Source organism: Saccopteryx bilineata, chromosome 2 (genome assembly GCF_036850765.1).
Source record: "Saccopteryx bilineata isolate mSacBil1 chromosome 2, mSacBil1_pri_phased_curated, whole genome shotgun sequence".
NCBI classification, from domain to species: Eukaryota; Metazoa; Chordata; class Mammalia; order Chiroptera; family Emballonuridae; genus Saccopteryx; species Saccopteryx bilineata.
Window position 1 is genome coordinate 361,253,992 of NC_089491.1, and position 20,639 is coordinate 361,274,630.

General features: G+C 46.4%; 1 protein-coding gene and 1 non-coding gene across 2 annotated transcripts in view; one reads left to right on the plus strand and one right to left on the minus strand.

The window, feature by feature from the left end:
- The window catches only part of VPS53 (VPS53 subunit of GARP complex), a 193,489-nt gene that overhangs the window by 13,711 nt on the left and 159,139 nt on the right, over positions 1-20,639 (minus strand). Inside the window, exons 18-19 of the mRNA XM_066263104.1 lie at positions 17,169-17,317; positions 10,425-10,494 (exon numbers count right to left, since the gene is read on the minus strand). Of these exons, the coding sequence (XP_066119201.1) occupies positions 10,425-10,494; positions 17,169-17,317 (219 nt within the window). The remainder of the gene's footprint in view (positions 1-10,424; positions 10,495-17,168; positions 17,318-20,639) is intronic.
- Positions 3,961-4,067, plus strand: LOC136327851 (U6 spliceosomal RNA). The gene has a single exon (XR_010729912.1). It is a non-coding gene; the product is annotated as a U6 spliceosomal RNA (small nuclear RNA).

Sequence of the window (20,639 nt, forward strand, 5' to 3'; positions counted from 1 at the left end):
TATTTATTTACTACGGCATTAAACTAGGTCTTGATATCCTGAGGTTTAAGTCTCTCAAATCTGTTCTTTTTCTTTGACATGTTTTCACTGTTCGTGGCCTTCTGTATTTCCATTTAACTTTTAGAGTCAGCCTATCAGTTTACACATAAACACACACCACCCCTGCCAGGATTTGATTGAGATTATACCAATTCTATGAATTAATTTTGAAAGAATCTGCAACCTTTTGAGCCTTTTAATCTAGGAACATTAGCTTCCTTGTCATCTTAAAGGTCTTTAATGTCTCTTAAATTAAAAATGAAAAATTTAAATTAAAAAAGTTTTTAAATTTAAATATATAATTAAGAATCATACTCTCAAAAAAATTGTATCATTTTTTTATGTAGAAGACTGACACTTTTTAAAAAAAAATTTTCTTTATAGAGACCAGGCGGTGGCACAGTGTTTAGAGCGTCGGACTGGGATGCGGAGGACCCGGGTTCAGGACCCCAAGGTCGCCAGCTTGAGCGTGGGCTCATCTGGCTTGAGCAAAAAGCTCACCAGCTTAGACCCAAGGTCACTGGCTCAAGCAAGGGGTCACTCGGTCTGCTGAAGGTCCACAGTCAAGGCACATATGAGAAAGCAATCAATGAATAACTAAGGTGTCGCAATGAGAAACTGATGATTGATGCTTCTCATCTCTCCCTGTTCCTGTCTGTCCCTCCCTCTGACTCTCTCTCTCTCTGTCCCTGTAAAAAAAGGAAAAAAAAACTGTGCTGGTATATAGAAATACTAAAAAATTTAAAAAAATACTGACGTTTTATCCAGCAACCCTACTAAATTTATATTCTAATAATTTATCCATAAATTCTTTTGGATATTATTGCAATCATGTTCTCTATTCAAAATGACAGTTTAGTTTCTAATCTGTATACATTTTATTTCTTTAAAAATTTTCTATTTTAGCCTAACCAGGTAGGTGGTGGCGCGGTGGATGGAGCGTGGGACTGGGATGTGGAGGACCCAGGTTCGAGACCTCGAGGTCGCCGGCTTGAGCGTGGGCTCATCTGGTTTGAGCAAAAGCCCACCAGCTTGAACCCAAGGTCACTGACTCCGGCAGGGGGTTACTCGGTCTGCTGAAGGCCCGTGGTCAAGGCACATGTGAGAGAGCAATCAATGAACAACTAAGGTGTTGCAATGTGCAACAAAACTAATGATTGGTCTCATCTCTCGGTCATTGATGCTGCTGCTGATGACAATAAAGGCCTCTGGAGCATGCCCGTGCCTATTTCCTGGCTCCGTGTGGCACAAAGGTCCCTTTTGACTGAGTGATAGAAAAGGCTTCGTGTTCTCAGTGGAAGGATGGTATCACAGAAATCAAGATGGGCCAGAGCGTAATCAGCCAGAGAAGAGTGAGTTGTTGGGTAGAATAGAGATTCAGAAAGCTCTTTAGAAACGGAAAAATGTTGTTGGCTCAGGGGTAAAGTGTCAGTCCAGCATGTGGATGTCCTGGTATGTGGATGTTACAGGTTCAATTCCCAATCAGGACACACAGGAGAAGCGACTATCTGCTTTCCCACCCTTCTCCCTCCCTCTCCTTTCTCTCTTCCCCTCCTGTAGCCATGGCTCAACTGGTTTGAGCAAATCAGGACAGGTGCTGAGGATGTGCTGAGGATGGCTCCATGGAGCCTCTGCTTCAGGCCCTAAAAATAGCTCGGTTGTGAGCATGGCCCTAGATGGGCAGAGCATCGGCCACAGACAGGGGTTGCCAGGTGGATCCCGTTTGGGACGCATGCGAAAGTCTTGTCTATCTCCCTCCTCTCACTTGGAAAAAGAAGAAAAAAGAAAAAAAAAAAAAAAGAAATGTGCTGTGCAGAGGAGGTAAGGTCTACAAATGAGCAGAAGCACATGCACACGTAAGAAGGAAGAATGGGCTGTGGTCAGGCAGCTCAGCTGGCTAAGGCATCATCTCAATACAAGTTGTGGGTTCAATCCCTGGTCAGAGAACATACTAGAATCAACCAATAAATGCATAAATAAGTGGAACAACAAATTAATGTTGCCCCCTCTCCTTTTCTCTCTAAAATCAATCAACAAACATTGTTTTTAAAGGAAAGAGAAAGTTTACCTTTTCTGAAAATAAGTTCTACAATCAGAAGATCTAGAAGGAAGCTAGTTTAATTGGAGAAGTATGAAAGTTTTGTGTTGACCCAAAATAAAATTTTATTTTGGATTACAGATGAGTGGACCAGTATTATTTTTTTAATCTTGTTATTATGGAGAATTTCAAACACATACTAAGTAAACACAATAATACAATGAACCCTTATGCCCCCATCACTCAGCAGCAACTAAAGGTATTCTGTCATTTTTTTGTGTGTGACAGAGACAGAGAGAGAGTCAGAGAAACGGACAGACAGGGACAGACAGGAAAAGAGAGAGATGAGAAGCATTAATTCTTCATTGCGGCACTTTAGTTGTTCATTGATTGCATTCTCATACGTGCCTTGATGGGGGGGGGCCCTACAGCAGAGCTAGTAACACCTTGCTCAAGCCAGAGACCTTGGGTTCAAGCCAGTGACCTTGAACTTCAAGCCAGTGATCTCTGAGTCATGTCTATGTTCCCATGCTCAAGCCAGCAACCCCGTGCTCAAGCCGGTGACCTTGTGGTTTTGAACCCGGGTCTCTGTGTCCCAGTCCAACGCTCTATCCTCTGCGCCACTGCCTGGTCAGGCCATTCTGTCATTCTCATCTTGCTTCATTTATGCCTTTAATCCAGTAGCTCTCAACTGGGGGTGATATGATCTATCCCTCTATTCATCCTCCCAGATATTTCAAATATTTGGCAATGTCTGGAGAGATGTTTTTGGTTGTCAAAATTGGGAGGGTGTCACTGGCAACTAGTGAGTAGTGGTAAAAGATGCTGCTAAAGGCCCTATAATGCACAGGACAGCCTCCAGAATAAAAGATTCTCTGAGTCAAAATGGCAATAGTGCAAAGGCCAAGAAACCCTACTGTAACCACTCCTTATCTCTGCTTAGTGTTTCTGAGGTAAAATTTGCATACATTGAAATGTATAGGTCTTGCCTGACCAGGCGGTGGTGCAGTGGATAGAGCGTCGGACTGGGATGCGGAAGTACCCAGGTTCGAGACCCCAGAGGTCGCGCGCGGGCTCATCTGGCTTGAGCAAAGAGCTCACCAGCTTGGACCCAAGGTCGCTGGCTCCAGCAGGGGGTTACTCGGTCTGCTGAAGGCCCGCGGTCAAGGCACGTGTGAGAAAGCAATCAATGAACAACTAAGAAGTCGCAACGCGCAACGAGAAACTGATGATTGATGCTTCTCATCTCTCTCTGTTCCTGTCTGTCTGTCCCTGTCTATCTCTGCCTCTGTAAAAAAAAAAAAAAAAAAAGAAATGTATAGGTCTTAATTTTATAATCTTGACTGATGAATTTACTCGTGTAATCCATACCTTCTCCTAAGTTTTATATATACCATTTATCAGATTTAACAATTTCCCTTATGTATCTAGTTTGCTAAGATTTAAAAAAAATCTATCATATATGGGTATTACATTTTACCAATCCGTGCTTTGTTTTTTTTTTGTTTTTCTTTAAATTTTTATTTTATTTTATTTATTCATTTTAGAGAGGAGACAGAGAGGGACAGAGAGAGACAGAGAGAGAGGAGCTGGAAGCATCAACTCCCATATGTGCCTTGACCAGGCAAGCCCAGGGTTTCAAACCAGCGACCTCAGTATTTCCAGGTCGATGCTTTATCCACTGTGCTACCACAGGTCAGGCGCTTTGTTTTTATTTTGAAAGGAGTGCTTAAAAACACTGCCACACACAGGTTTGCCGAGAAGAGCTGCACTGACAGCGACCATTGGACTGCCTCATTTTCCCAGCTGCCATGTGTGGCATATCATCTGGTAATCTTTTTCTCCTTACTTGGTGTTAAAGCTTTTAAAAAAATCTAAATTTTGTGCTCACTTCGGCAGCACATATACTAAAATTGGAACGATACAGAGAAGATTAGCATGGCCCCTGCGCAAGGATGACACACAAATTCGTGAAGCGTTCCATATTTAAAAAAAAAAAAAAAAATCTAAATTTTGCTTTAAACATACTTTACAGGCCCTGGCCGGTTGGCTCAGCGGTAGAGCGTCGGCCTAGCGTGCGGAGGACCCGGGTTTGATTCCTGGCCAGGGCACACAGGAGAAGCGCCCATTTGCTTCTCCACCCCTCCGCCGCGCTTTCCTCTCTGTCTCTCTCTTCCCCTCCCGCAGCCAAGGCTCCATTGGAGCAAAGATGGCCCGGGCGCTGGGGATGGCTCTGTGGCCTCTGCCCCAGGCGCTAGAGTGGCTCTGGTCGCAACATGGCGACTCCCAGGATGGGCAGAGCATCGCCCCCTGGTGGGCAGAGCATCACCCCTGGTGGGCGTGCCGGGTGGATCCCGGTCGGGCACATGCGGGAGTCTGTCTGACTGTCTCTCCCCGTTTCCAGCTTCAGAAAAATGGGGGGGAAAAATAAATAAATAAATAAATAAAAACATACTTTACATATGGTTTTAAATTATGTAAATTTTAAAAAGTCAGTATGGTCAAAATGTGGTACATAGAGAGAATAGAATATTATTCTGCCTTAAAAAGACAATTCTAAAACATGTTACAGCCTGACCTGTGGTGGTACAGTGGATAAAGCGTCGACCTGGAAATGCTGAGGTCGCCGGTTCGAAACCCTGGGCTTGCCTGGTCAAGGCACATATGGGAGTTGATGCTTCCAGCTCCTCCCCTCTTCTCTCTCCCTGTCTCTCTCTCCTCTCTCTCTCTCTCTCTGTCTCTCTCTCTCCTTCTCTCTCTCCTCTCTAAAAATGAATAAATAAATAAAATCTTAAAACATGTTACAGCATAGAGAAGCCCTGAAGCCATGCTAAGTGAAACAAGCCAGACACGAAAGGACAGATATTGTATGATTCCACCTATAAGAGATTCCTAGAGTGGTCACACTCACAGAGACAGGCGTAGAATGGTGTGTGCAAGGAGCTGGGGGACTATGGAATGGGGAGTCTGTGTTTATGGGAATGGAGTTTCAGTCTGGGAAGATGAAAAAGGTCTAGAGGTGGGAGATAGAACCACAATGTCAATGCACTTAATACCACTGAACTGTACACTTAAAATGGTTAAAACGGTCATTCCATGTTTTGCATGTTTCACCACAATAAAAAAATCAGTATGAGGTATAAAGACAATACAAAAGAAAGTAAGTTAACTTCATAGACATGAATAATACTGATCAAAATATTTTAGACTCTATAATATGATACAACTGGGAGGGGTGTATGAGAGTGGTTCAGTGCTCTTATTTTTTTATTATTTTTTTTTCAATTTTATTTATTCATTTTTATTGGGGGGGGGAGGGAGAGAGAGAGAGAGAAGAAAGAGATAGAACAGAGGAAGGATCAGGAAGCATCAACTCCCATATGTGCCTTGACCAAGCAAGCCTGGAGTTTCGAACCGGCAACCTCAGTGTTCCAGGTCGACGCTCTATCCACCGCACCACCACAGGTCAGGCAGTGTGCTCTTATTTAAACATAAAGAAAACTGAACCCAGAGCAGAGAAGCAGCTACTTTGATCAAAGGGACCGTTAATAACAGAAGGGGGACTGGACCCAAGTCTCAGGGTTTTTTTCCCTCCACCATATTGTGCTGCTTCCTATGGTAAGTTTGTGCACACGGACTCCATTTCTGCTGTGTGCTCAGTCATAGATAACCAGGGGCATGAGACTAATTAAAAACCTTGCGAATCCCACAAGATCCTCTGAAAATCACACACTAGCAAGAAGCATTACAAATACCAGTATGGTTCAATTCCACACACCCTTGCAATTGCTCAAGAGGACTCTAGGGTCCAAGATAAATAATTCACTTTATATAGTAATCAGGAAGAGAATAAAGAGCAGGAAAATGTCTCCTTCCCTATTTTCAGAAGAAGTATTAAAGTAGAATCTAAATTTAGGATCTAGTACCTTTGTGGCAAAGCAGAGTCAACTGAGATTAGGCTAAATCCTAGCATTTCAGTTTTTATTAAAGCTTGGATTATAGCCACTACAAGACTCGAGGCAGAATCTGTTTCAGTCCATGAACATCTCTTTGTTAACTTCTTGATTCCTATGGTTCTGCTGCCTCAAGCTACATGACTGCTTGGGTTTCTAAGCCCAGATATTCAGGACAAGCATGGACTCAGGTAAACCTGAACTTTAGGCCCTAGCCCAGGGCCTCAGTATATAGGTCGCGGGTTCGGTCCCTGGTCAGAGAGCACATACAAAAAACAACAAATGAGTGCACAACTAAATGAAACAATTAAATGTAACAATGAGTTGATGTTTCTCTCTTTCTCTCTCCCTCCTCCCCTCTCTCTTCTTTATTCTCTCTCTCTCTCAAATCAATGGAAAAATTTTAAAACAAAACAAAAAACCTTGAACTTTACATAGGGCTCCTTCAAGGGCATTGCTGTTAGTTCCCAGCCACGCCCTCCCCCAGGCTGGGCTGGTTGCAATCCATGCTCCTTATCACCCACTCATTGCCTGGGATCCGAGAAAGTAAAACTCCACTTTCACAGGTGGTTTTCTCATTCCCATCTCAAAGCAGGAGTAAATACTGGCTAAACTGATATCTTTCTGAAGATATGGGCTTTGAGTCTGAGCTGATTATTTTACCATTCTTCCTTCTTTCATTCGTTCTTTCTCTCTCTTTTTTTTTCTCTCTCTCTTTCTGAGAGAGAGAGAGGGAGAGAGATAGGGACAGACAGATAGGAAGGGAGAGAGATGAGAAGCATCATCTCATAGTTGCAGCTCCTTAGTTGTTCATTGATTGCTTTCTCATATGTGCCTTGACTTGGGGGCTCCAGCAGAGCCGGTGACCCCTTACTCAAGCCAGCGACCTTGGGCTCAAGCCAGTGACCATGGGGTCATACTCAAGCTGGAGACCTCATGCTCAAGCTGGTCAGCCCGTGCTCAAGCCAGGGACCTCGGGGTTTTGAATCTGGGTCCTCAGTGTCCCAGGTCAATGCTCTATCCACTGCAACACTGCCTGGTCATGCATTACCATTCTATTAAAAAAGAGAAAAATCTGGGGAAAAGATATGATTTTGGATTTATGTGACATTATGAAAATATCAAGGTTCTCAGACACTGAATCAGCTAGCCAGGCCTGGAAAGCTGCACTGTCCTGAAGACATGTTTCCATCGAGTCAGCTTTGTGTTCCAGTGGCTGCATCATGTCTAGAGACAGAAACCTAGTAGCTGAGAATGCTCCCGCTCCTTCAGATACACAGATCATAATCACTCCGCATCCTCTCCGATGACACTCAACAGTGAGGTGAGCAGAATCAGTTCCAGTAAACACGTGCTAATGAAACTGGAGATAACATGTTGGGGTGTTAGGCTGCAGTTCCTAATGGAGAGACTTAGTCCAATGCTTATGACCTGTAAGAGTTAAGAATTTCAAAACACGGAAGTGCTACAGATACTGTCAGTCCGTGTCTGAATCCACACAATCTCCCAAGACATTTTCTGAGACAACAGAAGGTAAGGAAAAAAGCAGGTTTACTGTTGTGAGTATGCAAACCACAGAGTTTATTATTATGTTATTATTTATAAATTACTGAATTATATCTATAAACCTATTTTTGCCCACCCCTGTATTTTTTACTCTGGCTAAAGCTGGTCAGCCAGACTGCCAGTGGCAAACACTGGCTAGATGCTACTATGCAGGGGGATTGAACATGAAAGCAGAAACAAAGTCATGTCCCTGGTCTGAGGAAGCTTAAATCAGTAAGAGCTGGCATTTGCTGAGGGCTGACCCTGTACCAGACATTGTACCACACACTTTATGTGCACGATCTTGTGTAGTCCTTGAACGACCCTGTGAGGCGGTACTAGAATTATCCCTATTTTGTAGATGAGGAAACTCAAGTGCTGGGAGGTTAAGTAGCTTGTTCAAGGACACACGGTTGCTATGTTACGGGCAGGATTCAGCCTCCGACCTCTGTGGTTCTGGAGCCCATGACTGTAATGCTCACACCATAATGAGTTTCCATACCTAGGAAGGCCACTCACAAAGTGAGTACAAAAACACACACGGCACATAGCAGATTCAAGAGATTCTTGATATTCACAGAGATTACATCTCTGGCTTTGAAGTTTCATAAGAGAGACCCATAATGCATTGGGGGACATGCCAACTTGCCATCTTCCTGATGCATGATGGACCAGCATGGCCAAGAGCCCAGTGTGAGGGCAAGTCACCGAGCTGGGAGAGAGCTGAGCCTCTGCCAAGTTAATTGACTTGATGGAAGAGCAGGAGTTATAGAAATGTCTTGAGGCCCTCGCTGGTGGCTCAGTGGATAGAGTGTTGGCCCAGAGTATGGATGTCCCAGGTTCAATCCCCGGTCAGGGCACACATGAGAAGCAACCATCTGCTTCTCTCTTCCTCTCTCTCCCCCTTCTCTCCCTTTCCCCCTCCTGTAGCTAGTAGCTCAACTAGTCCAAACATTAGCCCCAGGCACTGAGGGTAGCTCAGTTGGTCTGAGCATCAGCCTTTTATTTATTTATTTTTTTATTATTTTTGTAGCAGAGACAGAGAGAGTCAGAGAGAGGGACAGACAGGGACAGACAGGAAGGGAGAGAGATGAGAAACATCAATTCTTCGTTGCGGTTCCTTAGTTGTCCATTGATTGATTTCTTCTATGTGCCTTGACTAGGGGACTACAGCAGACCGAGTGATCCCTTGCTCGAGCCAGTGACCTTGGGCTCAAGCTGGTGAGCTTTGCTCAAACCCGATGAACCTGTGCTCAAGCTGGCAACCTCAGGTTCTTGAACCCGGGTCTTCTGCTTCTCCGATGTTCTATCCACTGTGCCACCGCCTGGTCAGGCTGAGTGTCAGCCTTAAGTGTTAAAAATAGCTCTGAGCCCTGGCCAGTTGGCTCAGTGATAGAGCGTCGGCCTGGTGTGCAGAAGTCCCGGGTTTGATTCCCGGACAGGGCACACAGGAGAGGTGCCCATCTGCTTTTCCACCCCTCCCCCTTTCCTTCCTCTCTGTCTGTCTCTTCCCCTCCCACAGCCAAGGCTCCATTGGAGCAAAGATGGCCCGGGCACTGAGGATGGCTCCTTGGCCTCTGCCCCAGGCACTAGAGTGGCTCTGGTAGGGACAGAGCAATGCCCCGGAGGGACAGAGCATCACCCCCTGGTGGGCGTGCCGGGTGGATCCCGGTCGGGCGCATGCGGGAGTCTGTCTGACTGTCTCTCCCCGTTTCCAGTTTCAGAAAAATACAAAAAAAAAAAAAAAATAGCTCTGGTACTTGAGCATTGGCCCCAGATGAGGTTGCCAGGTGGATCCCAGTTGGGGCACTTGTGGGCGCTATCTCACTATCTCCCCTCCTCTTACTTAAAAAAAAAAAAAAGAAATGTCTTGAAATTCAAGGAACTCAAACCTTCTTATTTAAAAATGTAGCTTTGAGTTCCTTAAAATATAAAAAGTAACTGAAATAGGTTAACTAAGTGTTGCTAGGTAGAGGCCTGGAGAGAATTTATTTTAATTAACATGAGAATCATTTATGATCAGTATATCAATAGTTTGTATCTAAGTTGATGTTTTTAGAGAATTGGGTGCTAAATATTATTGTTTCTTTTTAAGAAGTAGCTTAATGCTCTCTGAACTCAGACTGCTCACACTTTGGGCAGTCTGAACAGGAGGCAACTGAAAAGAAGTGATGTGGCTGTAGCACGTAACTCAGCTCATGAGTGCTGAGGGGACACATCTATGAAGAGACATCTTGAGGCACACAATCCAAGTGAAGGGAGTGTGGCTAATCAAGGAAGCCTTCTTGGGAGAGGTGAGCAGTTTCTTGGTACCAAAAAGATAAGCCTTTCTTTGCTACTGTCAAGTGGTCTCCGCCCCAACCATCAGGTCCAACATCACCAGAGCCTTTGCGCCCTCCGCCTGGACACTTTTCTCAGAGACCCTCTCAAGCCCCCGTTCTCACAAGAGCCCTCTCTGACTATCAGAGCTAAAGCCTTTATTCCCTCAGGCCATGAAGATACTCTTTCCCATGACCTAATTTTATACCTTTTAGCATGCTTATGTTGAAATTGTCTTCTAATTTTTAGTTAAATTGTAAACTATGTCTTTTCTTATTAGAATGTAAGCATCCTAAAGGTGAGATCTTTTCTGTCTCACCTTTGAACAATGCCTGGGTATTTAAGCAGGTGCTCAACAAAAAATGTTTAAATAAATGGATGACTAAATGAAGCCATCAGATCATCATACTATGCCCAAATAGGGGAAATCAGCAATTTTATTTCTCTAGAGCAGATGTGTACTGGAAAGATATGTGTTTGATCTACAATCAAAGCCAAGAAGAAAAGACGCTGTACCAATTTCATCTCACCTGTTCCGCTCCCACCATGCTAATTGGTTTGCACTTGAAGAGGTGGGTGATGAACTTGGGAATGAAGGAGCTGTGGATAAAAAAGAAGTGATAAATTAGGTTTATTCTCGCTTCTGTAATGAACTGTAGAAATTTTTTTTTTTTTTTTTGGTATTTTTCTGAAGCTGGAAACGGGGAGAGACAGTCAGACAGACTCCCGCATGCACCCGACCGGGATCCACCCGGCACACCCACCAGGGGGCGACGCTCTGCCCACCAGGGGGCGATGCTCTGCCCCTCCGGGGCATCACTCTGTTGTGACCAGAGCCACTCTAGCGCCTGGGGCAGAGGCCAAGGAGCCATCCCCAGCGCTCGGGCCATCCTTGCTCCAATGGAGCCTCGGCTGTGGGAGGGGAAGAGAGAGACAGAGAGGAAGGAGAGGGGGAGGGGTGGAGAAGCAGATGGGCGCTTCTCCTGTGTGTCCTGGCCGGGAATCAAACCCGGGACTTCTGCACGCCAGGCTGACGCTCTACCACTGAGCCAACCAGCCAGGGCCGAACTGTAGAAATTTTAAAGCCCCATTTTCTGGCCCTGGCCGGTTAGCTCAGCAGTAGAGCGTCGGCCTGGCGTGCGGGGGACCCGAGTTCGATTCCTGGCCAGGGCACACAGAAGAAGTGCCCATTTGCTTCTCCACCCCCCACCCCCCCTCCTTCCTCTCTGTCTCTCTCTTCCCCTCCCGCAGCCAAGGCTCCATTGGAGCAAAGATGGCCCGGGCGCTGGGGATGGCTCCTTGGCCTCTGCCCCAGGCGCTAGAGTGGCTCTGGTCACGGCAGAGTGACGCCCCGGAGGGGCAAAGCATCACCCCCTGGTGGGCAGAGCATCGCCCCTGGTGGTGGGCGTGCCGGGTGGATCCCGGTCGGGCGCATGCGGGAGTCTGTCTGACTGTCTCTCCCCGTTTCCAGCTTCAAAAAAAAAAAAAGCCCCATTTTCTTCCTAAGCAAACTGAGAAATAAGCAGATACATCTGTGCCTACCAGCATCCACTGCCTCCTTTTGCTTTCCAGCCAAAGCCCTAGTTTTACTTTTTATTATTTTTTACTTTTTATTATTATTATTATTATATTTACAGAGACAGAGAGAGAGTCAGAGAGAGGGATAGATAGGGACAGACAGGAACAGAGAGAGATGAGAAGCATCAATCATCAGTTTTTTGTTGCGACACCTTAGTTGTTCATTGATTGCTTTCTCATATGTGCCTTGACCACGGGCCTTCAGCAGACCGAGTAACCCCTTGCTCAAGCCAGTGACCTTGGGTCCAAGCTGGTGAGCTTTGCTCAAACCAGATGAGCCTGCGCTCAAGCTGGCGACCTCGGGGTCTTGAACCTGGGTTCTCCACATCCCAGTCCGATGCTCTATCCACTGCGCCACTGCCTGGTCAGGCCCAAAGCCCTAGTTTTATTTAGGTAGCGTGACCTTGGGATGCCAGGGAAAAGCTGACCTCTCCTAAACAACTAAGCTGAATTCTCATTAGCCTCAGCCAGTCAGTGTGCAGTCCCTTGGTAACTGTTGTTTGGCTTGAGACGAGAACATGATCTAAGCCAGCCCAATCAGACTAGAGGGAAGGATTTAACTGCTGACTGGGACAAGACCCTTTCTTCTTCTTTAGGGTATTATTGTATTTGGTTATATAAGCAGCCATTTTTTCACCATCCTGAGGAAGAAGCCAGCCCCAAGGAGAGCAGAGTAGGGAAAAGAGCCTGGATCCTTCATGACATTGCTAAACCACTGGATCAGTCATCCTTGCATTTGTCCCTACTCTGAGCTTCCAGTTATAGAACATAAAAAGTTCACCTTCTGTATGAGTCAGTTCAGGTCAAGGTTTCTGTTACTAGTAGCTGAAAACATCTTACCAGATAGGAGAGTAGACTATACATGAGGAAGTTATGGGACCTTAAATTCTAAAATAGGAAATAATTGTTAAAGGAGTAACTGTCAGATAAGGAACAAAATATATCATCTCTGGCCCTGGCCGGTCGGCTCAGTGGTAGAGCTTTGGCCCAGCATATGGATGTCCTGGGTTCAATTCCTAGTCAGGGCACACAGAAGAAGCTACCATCTGCTTCTCCACCCCTCCTCTCTCTCTCCTCCTCCTCTTGTAGCCATGGCTCCATGGTTCGAGCAAATTGCCCCAGGGCTGAGGATGGTTTTGGGGCCTCTGACTCAGGTGCTAAAAATAGCTCCATTGCTGAGCAACGGAACAACGATCCAGATGGGCAGAGCATCACGCTTAGGGGGCTTGCCAGGTAGATCCTGGCTGGGATGCATGTGGGAGTCTGTCTCTCTGCCTTCCCTCCTCTCATTTAATAAAGAAAAAAAAAGAAACATATCATCTCCCCCAATTTAATGGAGACTAAAGGGCAACCTGGACCAGCTGAACAATAATGATGCTGGTTTGGGAAAGGGATGATGGAAATGTAATATGGGGCTTTTTAGAAAAAACTACACAGCTTCAGTACAAAAAGCTGGGTTGTATTAATGCAGAATGGAAAGTGCGGGAACTAGAAATGCCTACAGTCAAGGGCAGATCCAGAGAGACAGAGCTGGAGGTGTCATAAGAGCCCATATCGTAAGTTCCCAACCTAAGTATCTTTCTTACCCAAGTGGAGGGATGAGGAAGATAATGACTGTCATAAGAGCCCATAAACAAAGGAGACACAGTGGGAATAAAGCCGGATTTGTAGGCTGAGACAAAGGCTGGCTAGCACCCCTCTTCTTATTTACCCCCCTCATCTTACTCTAAAATTTTTTTTATTGATTTTAGAAAAGAGGAATGTAGAGAGAGAGAGAAAGAGAGACAAAGAGAGACAGACACACCCATTTTGTTGTTCCACTCACTTATGCATTCATCGATTGATTCTTGTATGTGCTCTAATCAGGAGTCCAACCCACAACCTTGCTGCATCAGGATGGTGCTCTTGTACCCAGCCAGAGCAGCCTCATCCTTTCTAATCCATTTGCTGCCAAAGGGATATATTTCAAATGCAAATATGATCAAGACCTTCCTCTGATTAAAATTCTTTTAAGGCTGCAGACAAGGCCTTCCTTGGTGTTTTGATTCTCTGTGGGTAGCGTCACCATGCTCAGCCCTGGCCCCTATGTTTCAGCCGGCGGAGCTACCTGCAGGCCCATGGCTCTGCAGGCTATTTATCGCCTCTACGCCTTTGCTCACACTGCTCCCTTGCCTGGAACACTCTTCCCCATGGCCTTGTGGGTCCACACACGTGTCTCTTGGACCCTGCTCTAGGACACCTCTCCTATAAAGCTTTTCCTCAGTCACCATATTATCTCACCCATATTCTACATGGAATCCACATAAGTCCACAGAGTCTAGTTTAACCTCTAACCAACTTTATTATACTTATTTGCTCACATGTCTGTGTCCCTCCACTTGACTGTACAACAAATGAAAACAGGGATGATGCCTATAAAGTCAAAGCACTTAATTCTGTGTCTGAGACATAGCAGGTACTAAAGTCAATGCATAATAAATAATAATAATAAATAATAATGATAGCAGCTACAACTTTTTGAATGTCAGCTTGGTACCAGCACTCTATCAGGAAGTTTATACATGACTTCTCTTTTTACCCTTCCAACCACTATGCAGAAATTTGTCTTATTATCTCCATTACTGAATGAAGGAGAATCAGCTTAGTGGACGAGAGCTCACTTAGCAGTTTCAGTCAGGGGGTGATCTTAATGTCTAAACAAGAAAGGCAGTTGCTGCAGAGCCCAAACAGAGGCAAAAGCAAACATCGACGGCTTTGCCTTGTTGGGGAAGGAAAGGAAGTTAAAGGGAAAGGAACCTACACTCCAGAGGCCTGCTGATCAGGAGGGAGAACAGGGACTATGCAGAAGGGATTCTTCAAACCAGAGCCAGGCAAACAAGAAAGCAAGATTGAATTCATGACCAATTGGAATGGTACGCACAGTTTATAACCTGAGTTATTTTATACTGGAGTAGGCGTCGGTTGTGCCCTTGAACTGGCCGTGTCTGCTAGTCTACTGGGGGTGGGGTGAGAAAAGTAGAGACACCAGGGACATATCTTGGGGGAGATGTCCCAGCAGTGTGGTGGGTGACTGCTGAGCGCTTCTCCATCCCCTTGTGTGGCAGCGGCTCCTGCTCTTGGCTGGGGAAACACCCCTCTTGGAGGTTTCTAATCTTCCACTGGGATTCTAGGACAAGAGGGTACCACAGATTAAATCAGAAAGCCACTTTCTAGGTCCCAGGTTAAATTTTCCCAGCCGTGAGAGATGGGCACCCTGTTCCCAGTTCATCCACTATGGGCTCAGTAGTAAGATGCAAGAGCTCTGAGAGGACATGGGGCTGGTACCGGGCCCAGCCGAGTAAATTCACTACAATGTTAGCTCAGTGAGCCTCCCCCCACCCCACCCCGTGCGACCACACTGCAGATTTCTGGCTACAGTAAGTTTTTACAGAGATACCGTTTCTACCAGGGGTTACAGGGAGTGTCACCATGTGATTTATCAGCAATGCTTTTAACACACAGTAACGAGCACCCCGAGAGTAAAGGGAATGTCAACTCCTGGTTCATCTGCCATACTGCAAACATTAATGCCTCCCCAGAGAGTCTGCTCTGTCTTCTCCTGACAAACTGGAAGCAGAAGCTGACACCACAAGCCACTTCGTCATTGTTGCTCCTCGGGGATTTATTTGTGCAGGAGAAGAAAAGCCTTAATTGAATACAAACAGGGGGATATTTGGGGAAGACAGAAACTTGGAGTCCTAAATCACCCTTTGGGACTTGGATGAGAACAATCTAAACACAGTAGCTTGGACAGGGCTGACCTTCTGAAGCCCTTTCCTGAGAAGTTTGCCAAAGCGCTTGTTGATAATTGGTCAGAGGAGGCACTGACCCTCTCCATTGTCTGGTCTCAGGGGAAACAGGGCTACAGCCAGATGCTGACTGACTGGCAAAGGACCAAAGTATTTCTCCGCCTCAACACAGCAAGCCAGAAATGGCCACACACAAGGACACGGCAGGAAGACATGCAGCTCAGTGTTCACTCCACCCACCTTGGCGATGAGGCTCCCGACTTGCCCTTTCTAGTTTCTAGTACCTTCCTTGAGCTCAAGGACCTCCACAACTGGATAAATTCTGGTAGCCACAGTAATAGCTACTATCAGGAAGGAGGAAGAGAAGGCTCAAAAAGAACCCCAGAACTGATGGTTCCCACCCTTAAAAAGCTTATAATCTCGTTGGAGAGACAAAATGTATACATGGAATCACTGAAACAAACCAGGGGGAGGGCAGGGACACAGTTATGTCCACATAGTTTAAAATAACAGGATCCTCCTGGCCAGGTAGGTCAGTTGGTTACAGTTTTGTCCTCATTCGCCAAGGTTGTGGGTTCGATTCCTAGACAGGGCACATACAAGAATCAATCAATAAGCCTGACCTGCGGTGGCCCAGTGGATAAAGCATTGACTTGGAACACTGAGGTCAATGGTTCAGAATCTGGGCCTTGCCTGGTCAAGACATATATGAGAAGCAGCTATGAGCTAATGCTTCCCATTCCTTCCCACCCTTTCTTCTCTCTCTTTCCCTTCTCTGAAATCAATAACTAAAATCTTTTTTTTTTTTTTTTAAAGAGAGAGAGAGAGTCAGAGAGAGGGATAGATAGGGACAGACAGACAGGAACGAAGAGATGAGAAGGATCAATTATTAGTTTTTCATTGAGCATTGTGACACCTTAGTTGTTCATTGACTGCTTTCTCATATGTGCCTTGACGGCGGGCCTTCAGCAGACTGAGTAACCCCTTGCTCGAGCCAGTGACCTTGGGTCCAAGCTGGTGAGCTTTTGCTCAAACCAGATGAGCCCGTGCTCAAGCTGGCGACCTCGGGGTCTTGAACCTGGGTCCTTGGCATCCCAGTCTGACGCTCTATCCACTGTGCCACCGCCTGGTCAGGCAACTAAAATCTTAAGAAAAAAAAAAGTAACCAATGAATGCACAAATAAGTAAAACAACAAATTTATATGTATTTCTCTCTTTCTTCCCCTTCCTCGCTCTCTAAAAATCAATTTTTGAAAAAGGAATAAAAGTTGCGGTAGAGCATCGGCCTGGCGTGCGGGGGACCCGGGTTCGATTCCCGGCCAGGGCACATAGGAGAAGCGCCCATTTGCTTCTCCACCCTCCCCCTTCCTCTCTGTCTCTCTCTTCCCCTCCCGCAGCCAAGGCTCCATTGGAGCAAAGATGGCCTGGGCGCTGGGGATGGCTCCTTGGCCGCTGCCCCAGGCGCTAGAGCGGCTCTGGTCGCGGCAGAGCTACGCCCCAGAGGGGCAGAGCATCGCCCCCTGGTGGGCAGAGCGTAGCCCCTGGTGGGCGTGCCGGGTGGATCCCGGTCGGGCACATGCGGAGTCTGTCTGACTGTCTCTCCCCGTTTCCAGCTTCGGAAAAAAAAAAAAAAAAAGGAATAAAAGTTAAGGTTAAAAATAATAACAGGATCCCCTCATTACATTTCTGTTTGCCTTGATGTGGTTGACGACAGCATTGCTGTTACTGTTACCTATAACCTTAGTGGAATTCGTTTTATTATTATGTTTCTTTGGGGCACAAAAAATTAGTTTGTCTGCTGCAACAGGAGTAAGCTGCACCTGTATGGGGGGAGACCTGGATTGTGAGCATGCCGGTGGTAAGTACGGCCTCAAAACAACCCAGTGAGGATAATGTCCCAGGACTTACTTTGCAAACTTAATGCAGAACTGAGTGAAGTATTTCCGTGTCGAAGCCAGGTTGTCACGGATGATGGGGACATTCTGCTTAATATGAAGAATGACAGAGGTGACGTAGGGGCTCTGGTCACCAACGTGCTCCACATTCTGCCACTGCATCTGAAAATGGAGATAGGACAGGACAAGCCTTTAGATGTCTCACAGGAGGAGAGCCTTACCTGTTACCAGGGAAGAGGTCAGGGAAGTGGAAATGAGGCCACAGCTTGCTATCATGGCTTCCATTTTGTTTTGGGGAGTGTGTCTTACCTGGTTGGTAATGGCTGATTATGAATAAAAACAAGTGACAGCGAGGTGTGACTCAGGTATCCTTTCCTGCTTGTGCCCCTCATGCTGGGAACAGCCTCCTCTTACCATCTGAGTGGCCATCTTCTGCAGAAACCCCCAGCAGGAGAACTGGATCCTGTTCTTCTGCCAGCTGTTCACCAGAAAGGGACTATGGAGAGTTGAGTGTGTGTGTGTGTGTGTGTGTGGGGGGGGGGAACAAGAACCTTTACTTCTGAGCAGACTGGTGGCCTCGGAGACCACAAAGGAGGCTGGGCTAAAGTAAATGAATCCTGGACGAGAGTTAACCTATGCCCTTCTCTCAAGTAAACTGGGTGGAGTTTTGTTTTTGTTTTTTAAAAAAACTAGAAATGATCTGTGGTGTGAGACTTTCTTCCGAATAATCTGGGGTTGAAAGGAGTAGCTGAAACAAGATCAGTGAAGCTGGGTGATGGGTACATGAAGTTCAATATTCTGTTTTCTCTACTTTTGTATATTCTTGAAATTTTCCATAATAAAACATGCAATTCTTACTCCTAAAACCATCAGGATTATGTTGAGATTTCAATCTCGAGAAAGGCTCTCTGATAAAGCTGAGAGGCATATCAGAGGGAAAGCAGTGACGGGGAGCAGGGCAAGAAGAGGCGCAGGGGCTGTATGGACGGCACAGGTGGGAGACCTGGACATCAGCGAGGACACTGTGGTCCCCAACTAGGCACGGGCGGAAAGGCAACCTGCTGGGCTCAAGCTCTAGCAACCTGAGGAAAATTAGGAAAAACATTCTGGGAAACATCTACAGTAAAAAGGAGAGAGTGGCGGTCCTGGTCGGGTGGCTCAGTGGATAGAACATCCTCCCAGTATGCCGAGGTTGTGGGTTCGATCCCTGGTCAGGGCGCATATGAGAAGCAGCCAATGCATGCATAAATATGTGGAGCAACTCACTGTTTCACTTAGTTGCTTTTATCTCTCTTTTTCTCTCAAATCAATGGAAAAAATTAAAAATAATTAAAATGGAAAAGAAGCAGTGCTGTAGTCCCGCCCCACCCCCACCCCCCGTTGTACACAGGAGAAGAGCGGCAGCACCAGCTCTCAGCCTGCCTGGAAGCGGGTAGGGTGGGCACTCTAATCCTGAACAGTGTGGCCAAGTGCTGGAGGAACTGCTGAGTCAGCCTCTCACGGAAGAGCTGGGCTGTGTGTTAAAATGATCCCAAGCTAAACACAAACCATACAATATGTTCATAGAAGGAAGGCAGTAGTTCTGAGGCCTTGATGTCTCTGGCCAGAAAACCCTATTTTTATAGAGCTCTTGGGGGGAGAAAATTAAATACTGAGAGAACTTGTTTAAAAGAATCATACTGGCCTAACTGGCCAGTGGTGCAGTGGATAGAGCATTGGGCTGGGATGCAGAGGACCCAGGTTCGAGACCCCAAGGTCGCCAGCTTGAGCGTGGGCTCATCTAGTTTGAGCAAAGCTTACTAGCTTGGACCCAAGGTCACTGGCTCGAGCAAAAGGTTACTCGGTCTGCTGCAGCCCCATGGTCAAGGCACATATGAGAAAGCAATCAATGAACAACTAATGGCCCTGGCCGGTTGGCTCAGTGGTAGAGCGTCAGCCTGGTATGCGGGAGTCCCGGGTTCGATTTCCAGCCAGGGCACACAGGAGAAGCACCCATCTGCTTCTCCACCCCTCCCCCTCTCCTTCCTCTCTGTCTCTCTCTTCCCCTCCCGCAGCCAAGGCTCCATTGGAGCAAAGTTGGCCCGGGCACTGAGGATGGCTCTGTGGCCTTTGCTTCAGGTGCTAGAATGGCTCTGATTGTGGCAGAGCGACGCCCCGGATGGGCAGAGCATCGCCCCCTGGTGGGCATGCCGGGTAGATCCCGGTCGGGCGTATGCGGGAGTCTGTCTGACTGCCTCCCCGTTTCCAACTTCGGAAAAATACAAAAAAAATCCCCAAACAAACAACTAAGGTGTTGCAACAAAAAACTAATGATTGATGCTTCTCATCTCTATCCGTTCCTGTCTGTCTGTCCCTGTCTATCCCTCTCTCTGACTCTCTCTGTCCCTGTAAAAAAATAAAAATAAAAAAAGAAGAATCATACTATACATGGATGATTTCCCAGCTCCTAGGAAGTTCTAAGTGACTCTGTTTTTGTCCTAATTCTTCAAATTAGCAGATATTTATATACTAAAATCTTTTTTTTTTTTAATTTTTTTTTTTCCATTTTTCTGAAGCTGGAAACAGGGAGAGACAGTCAGACAGACTCCCGCATGCGCCCGACCGGGATCCACCCGGCATGCCCACCAGGGGCGACGCTCTGCCCACCAGGGGGCGATGCTCTGCCCATCCTGGGCATCGCCATGTTGCGACCAGAGCCACTCTAGCGCCTGAGGCAGAGGCCACAGAGCCATCCCCAGCGCCCGGGACATCTTTGCTCCAATGGAGCCTTGGCTGCGGGAGGGGAGGAGAGAGACAGAGAGGAAAGCGCGGCGGAAGGGTGGAGAAGCAAATGGGCGCTTCTCCTGTGTGCCCTGGCCGGGAATCGAACCCGGGTCCTCCGCACGCTAGGCCAACGCTCTACCGCTGAGCCAACCGGCCAGGGCCTATATACTAAAATCTTTAGGTACATATAAGCACAGAACCACAAAAAAGGAGGAAGTAACCTCCACATTCATTATACAGATAAAAAAAGCGAGGCCCAGAGACATTAAGTCTTGTGCAAGGTTTCACAATGAGGTTTCAGATCTGAGGTCTCTGATTTTTTACTGGGAAAAAAGCAAAAACAAAAACAGAAACAAACAATGGAGACAGAGTAGAAAGGTCTAGTATGAACTGACTTTATATTCTATTGCTTTGGTTATGTATAATCTTTTCCTAATTCTCTTTTTTTTTTTTTTTTAAATTTTTATTATTTTTTTATTTATTCATTTTTAGAGAGGAGAGAGAGAGGGAGAGAGAGGAGAGAGAGAGAGAGAGAGAAGGGGGAAGGAGCTGGAAGCATCAACTCCCATATATGCCTTGACCAGGCAAGCCCAGGGTTTTGAACCGGCAACCTCAGCATTTCCAGGTCGATGCTTTATCTACTGCGCCACCACAGGTCAGGCTCCTAATTCTCTTTATCTTATTCAAGAGGTTTATTTTTCTACCTGATTTTAGATTAGAT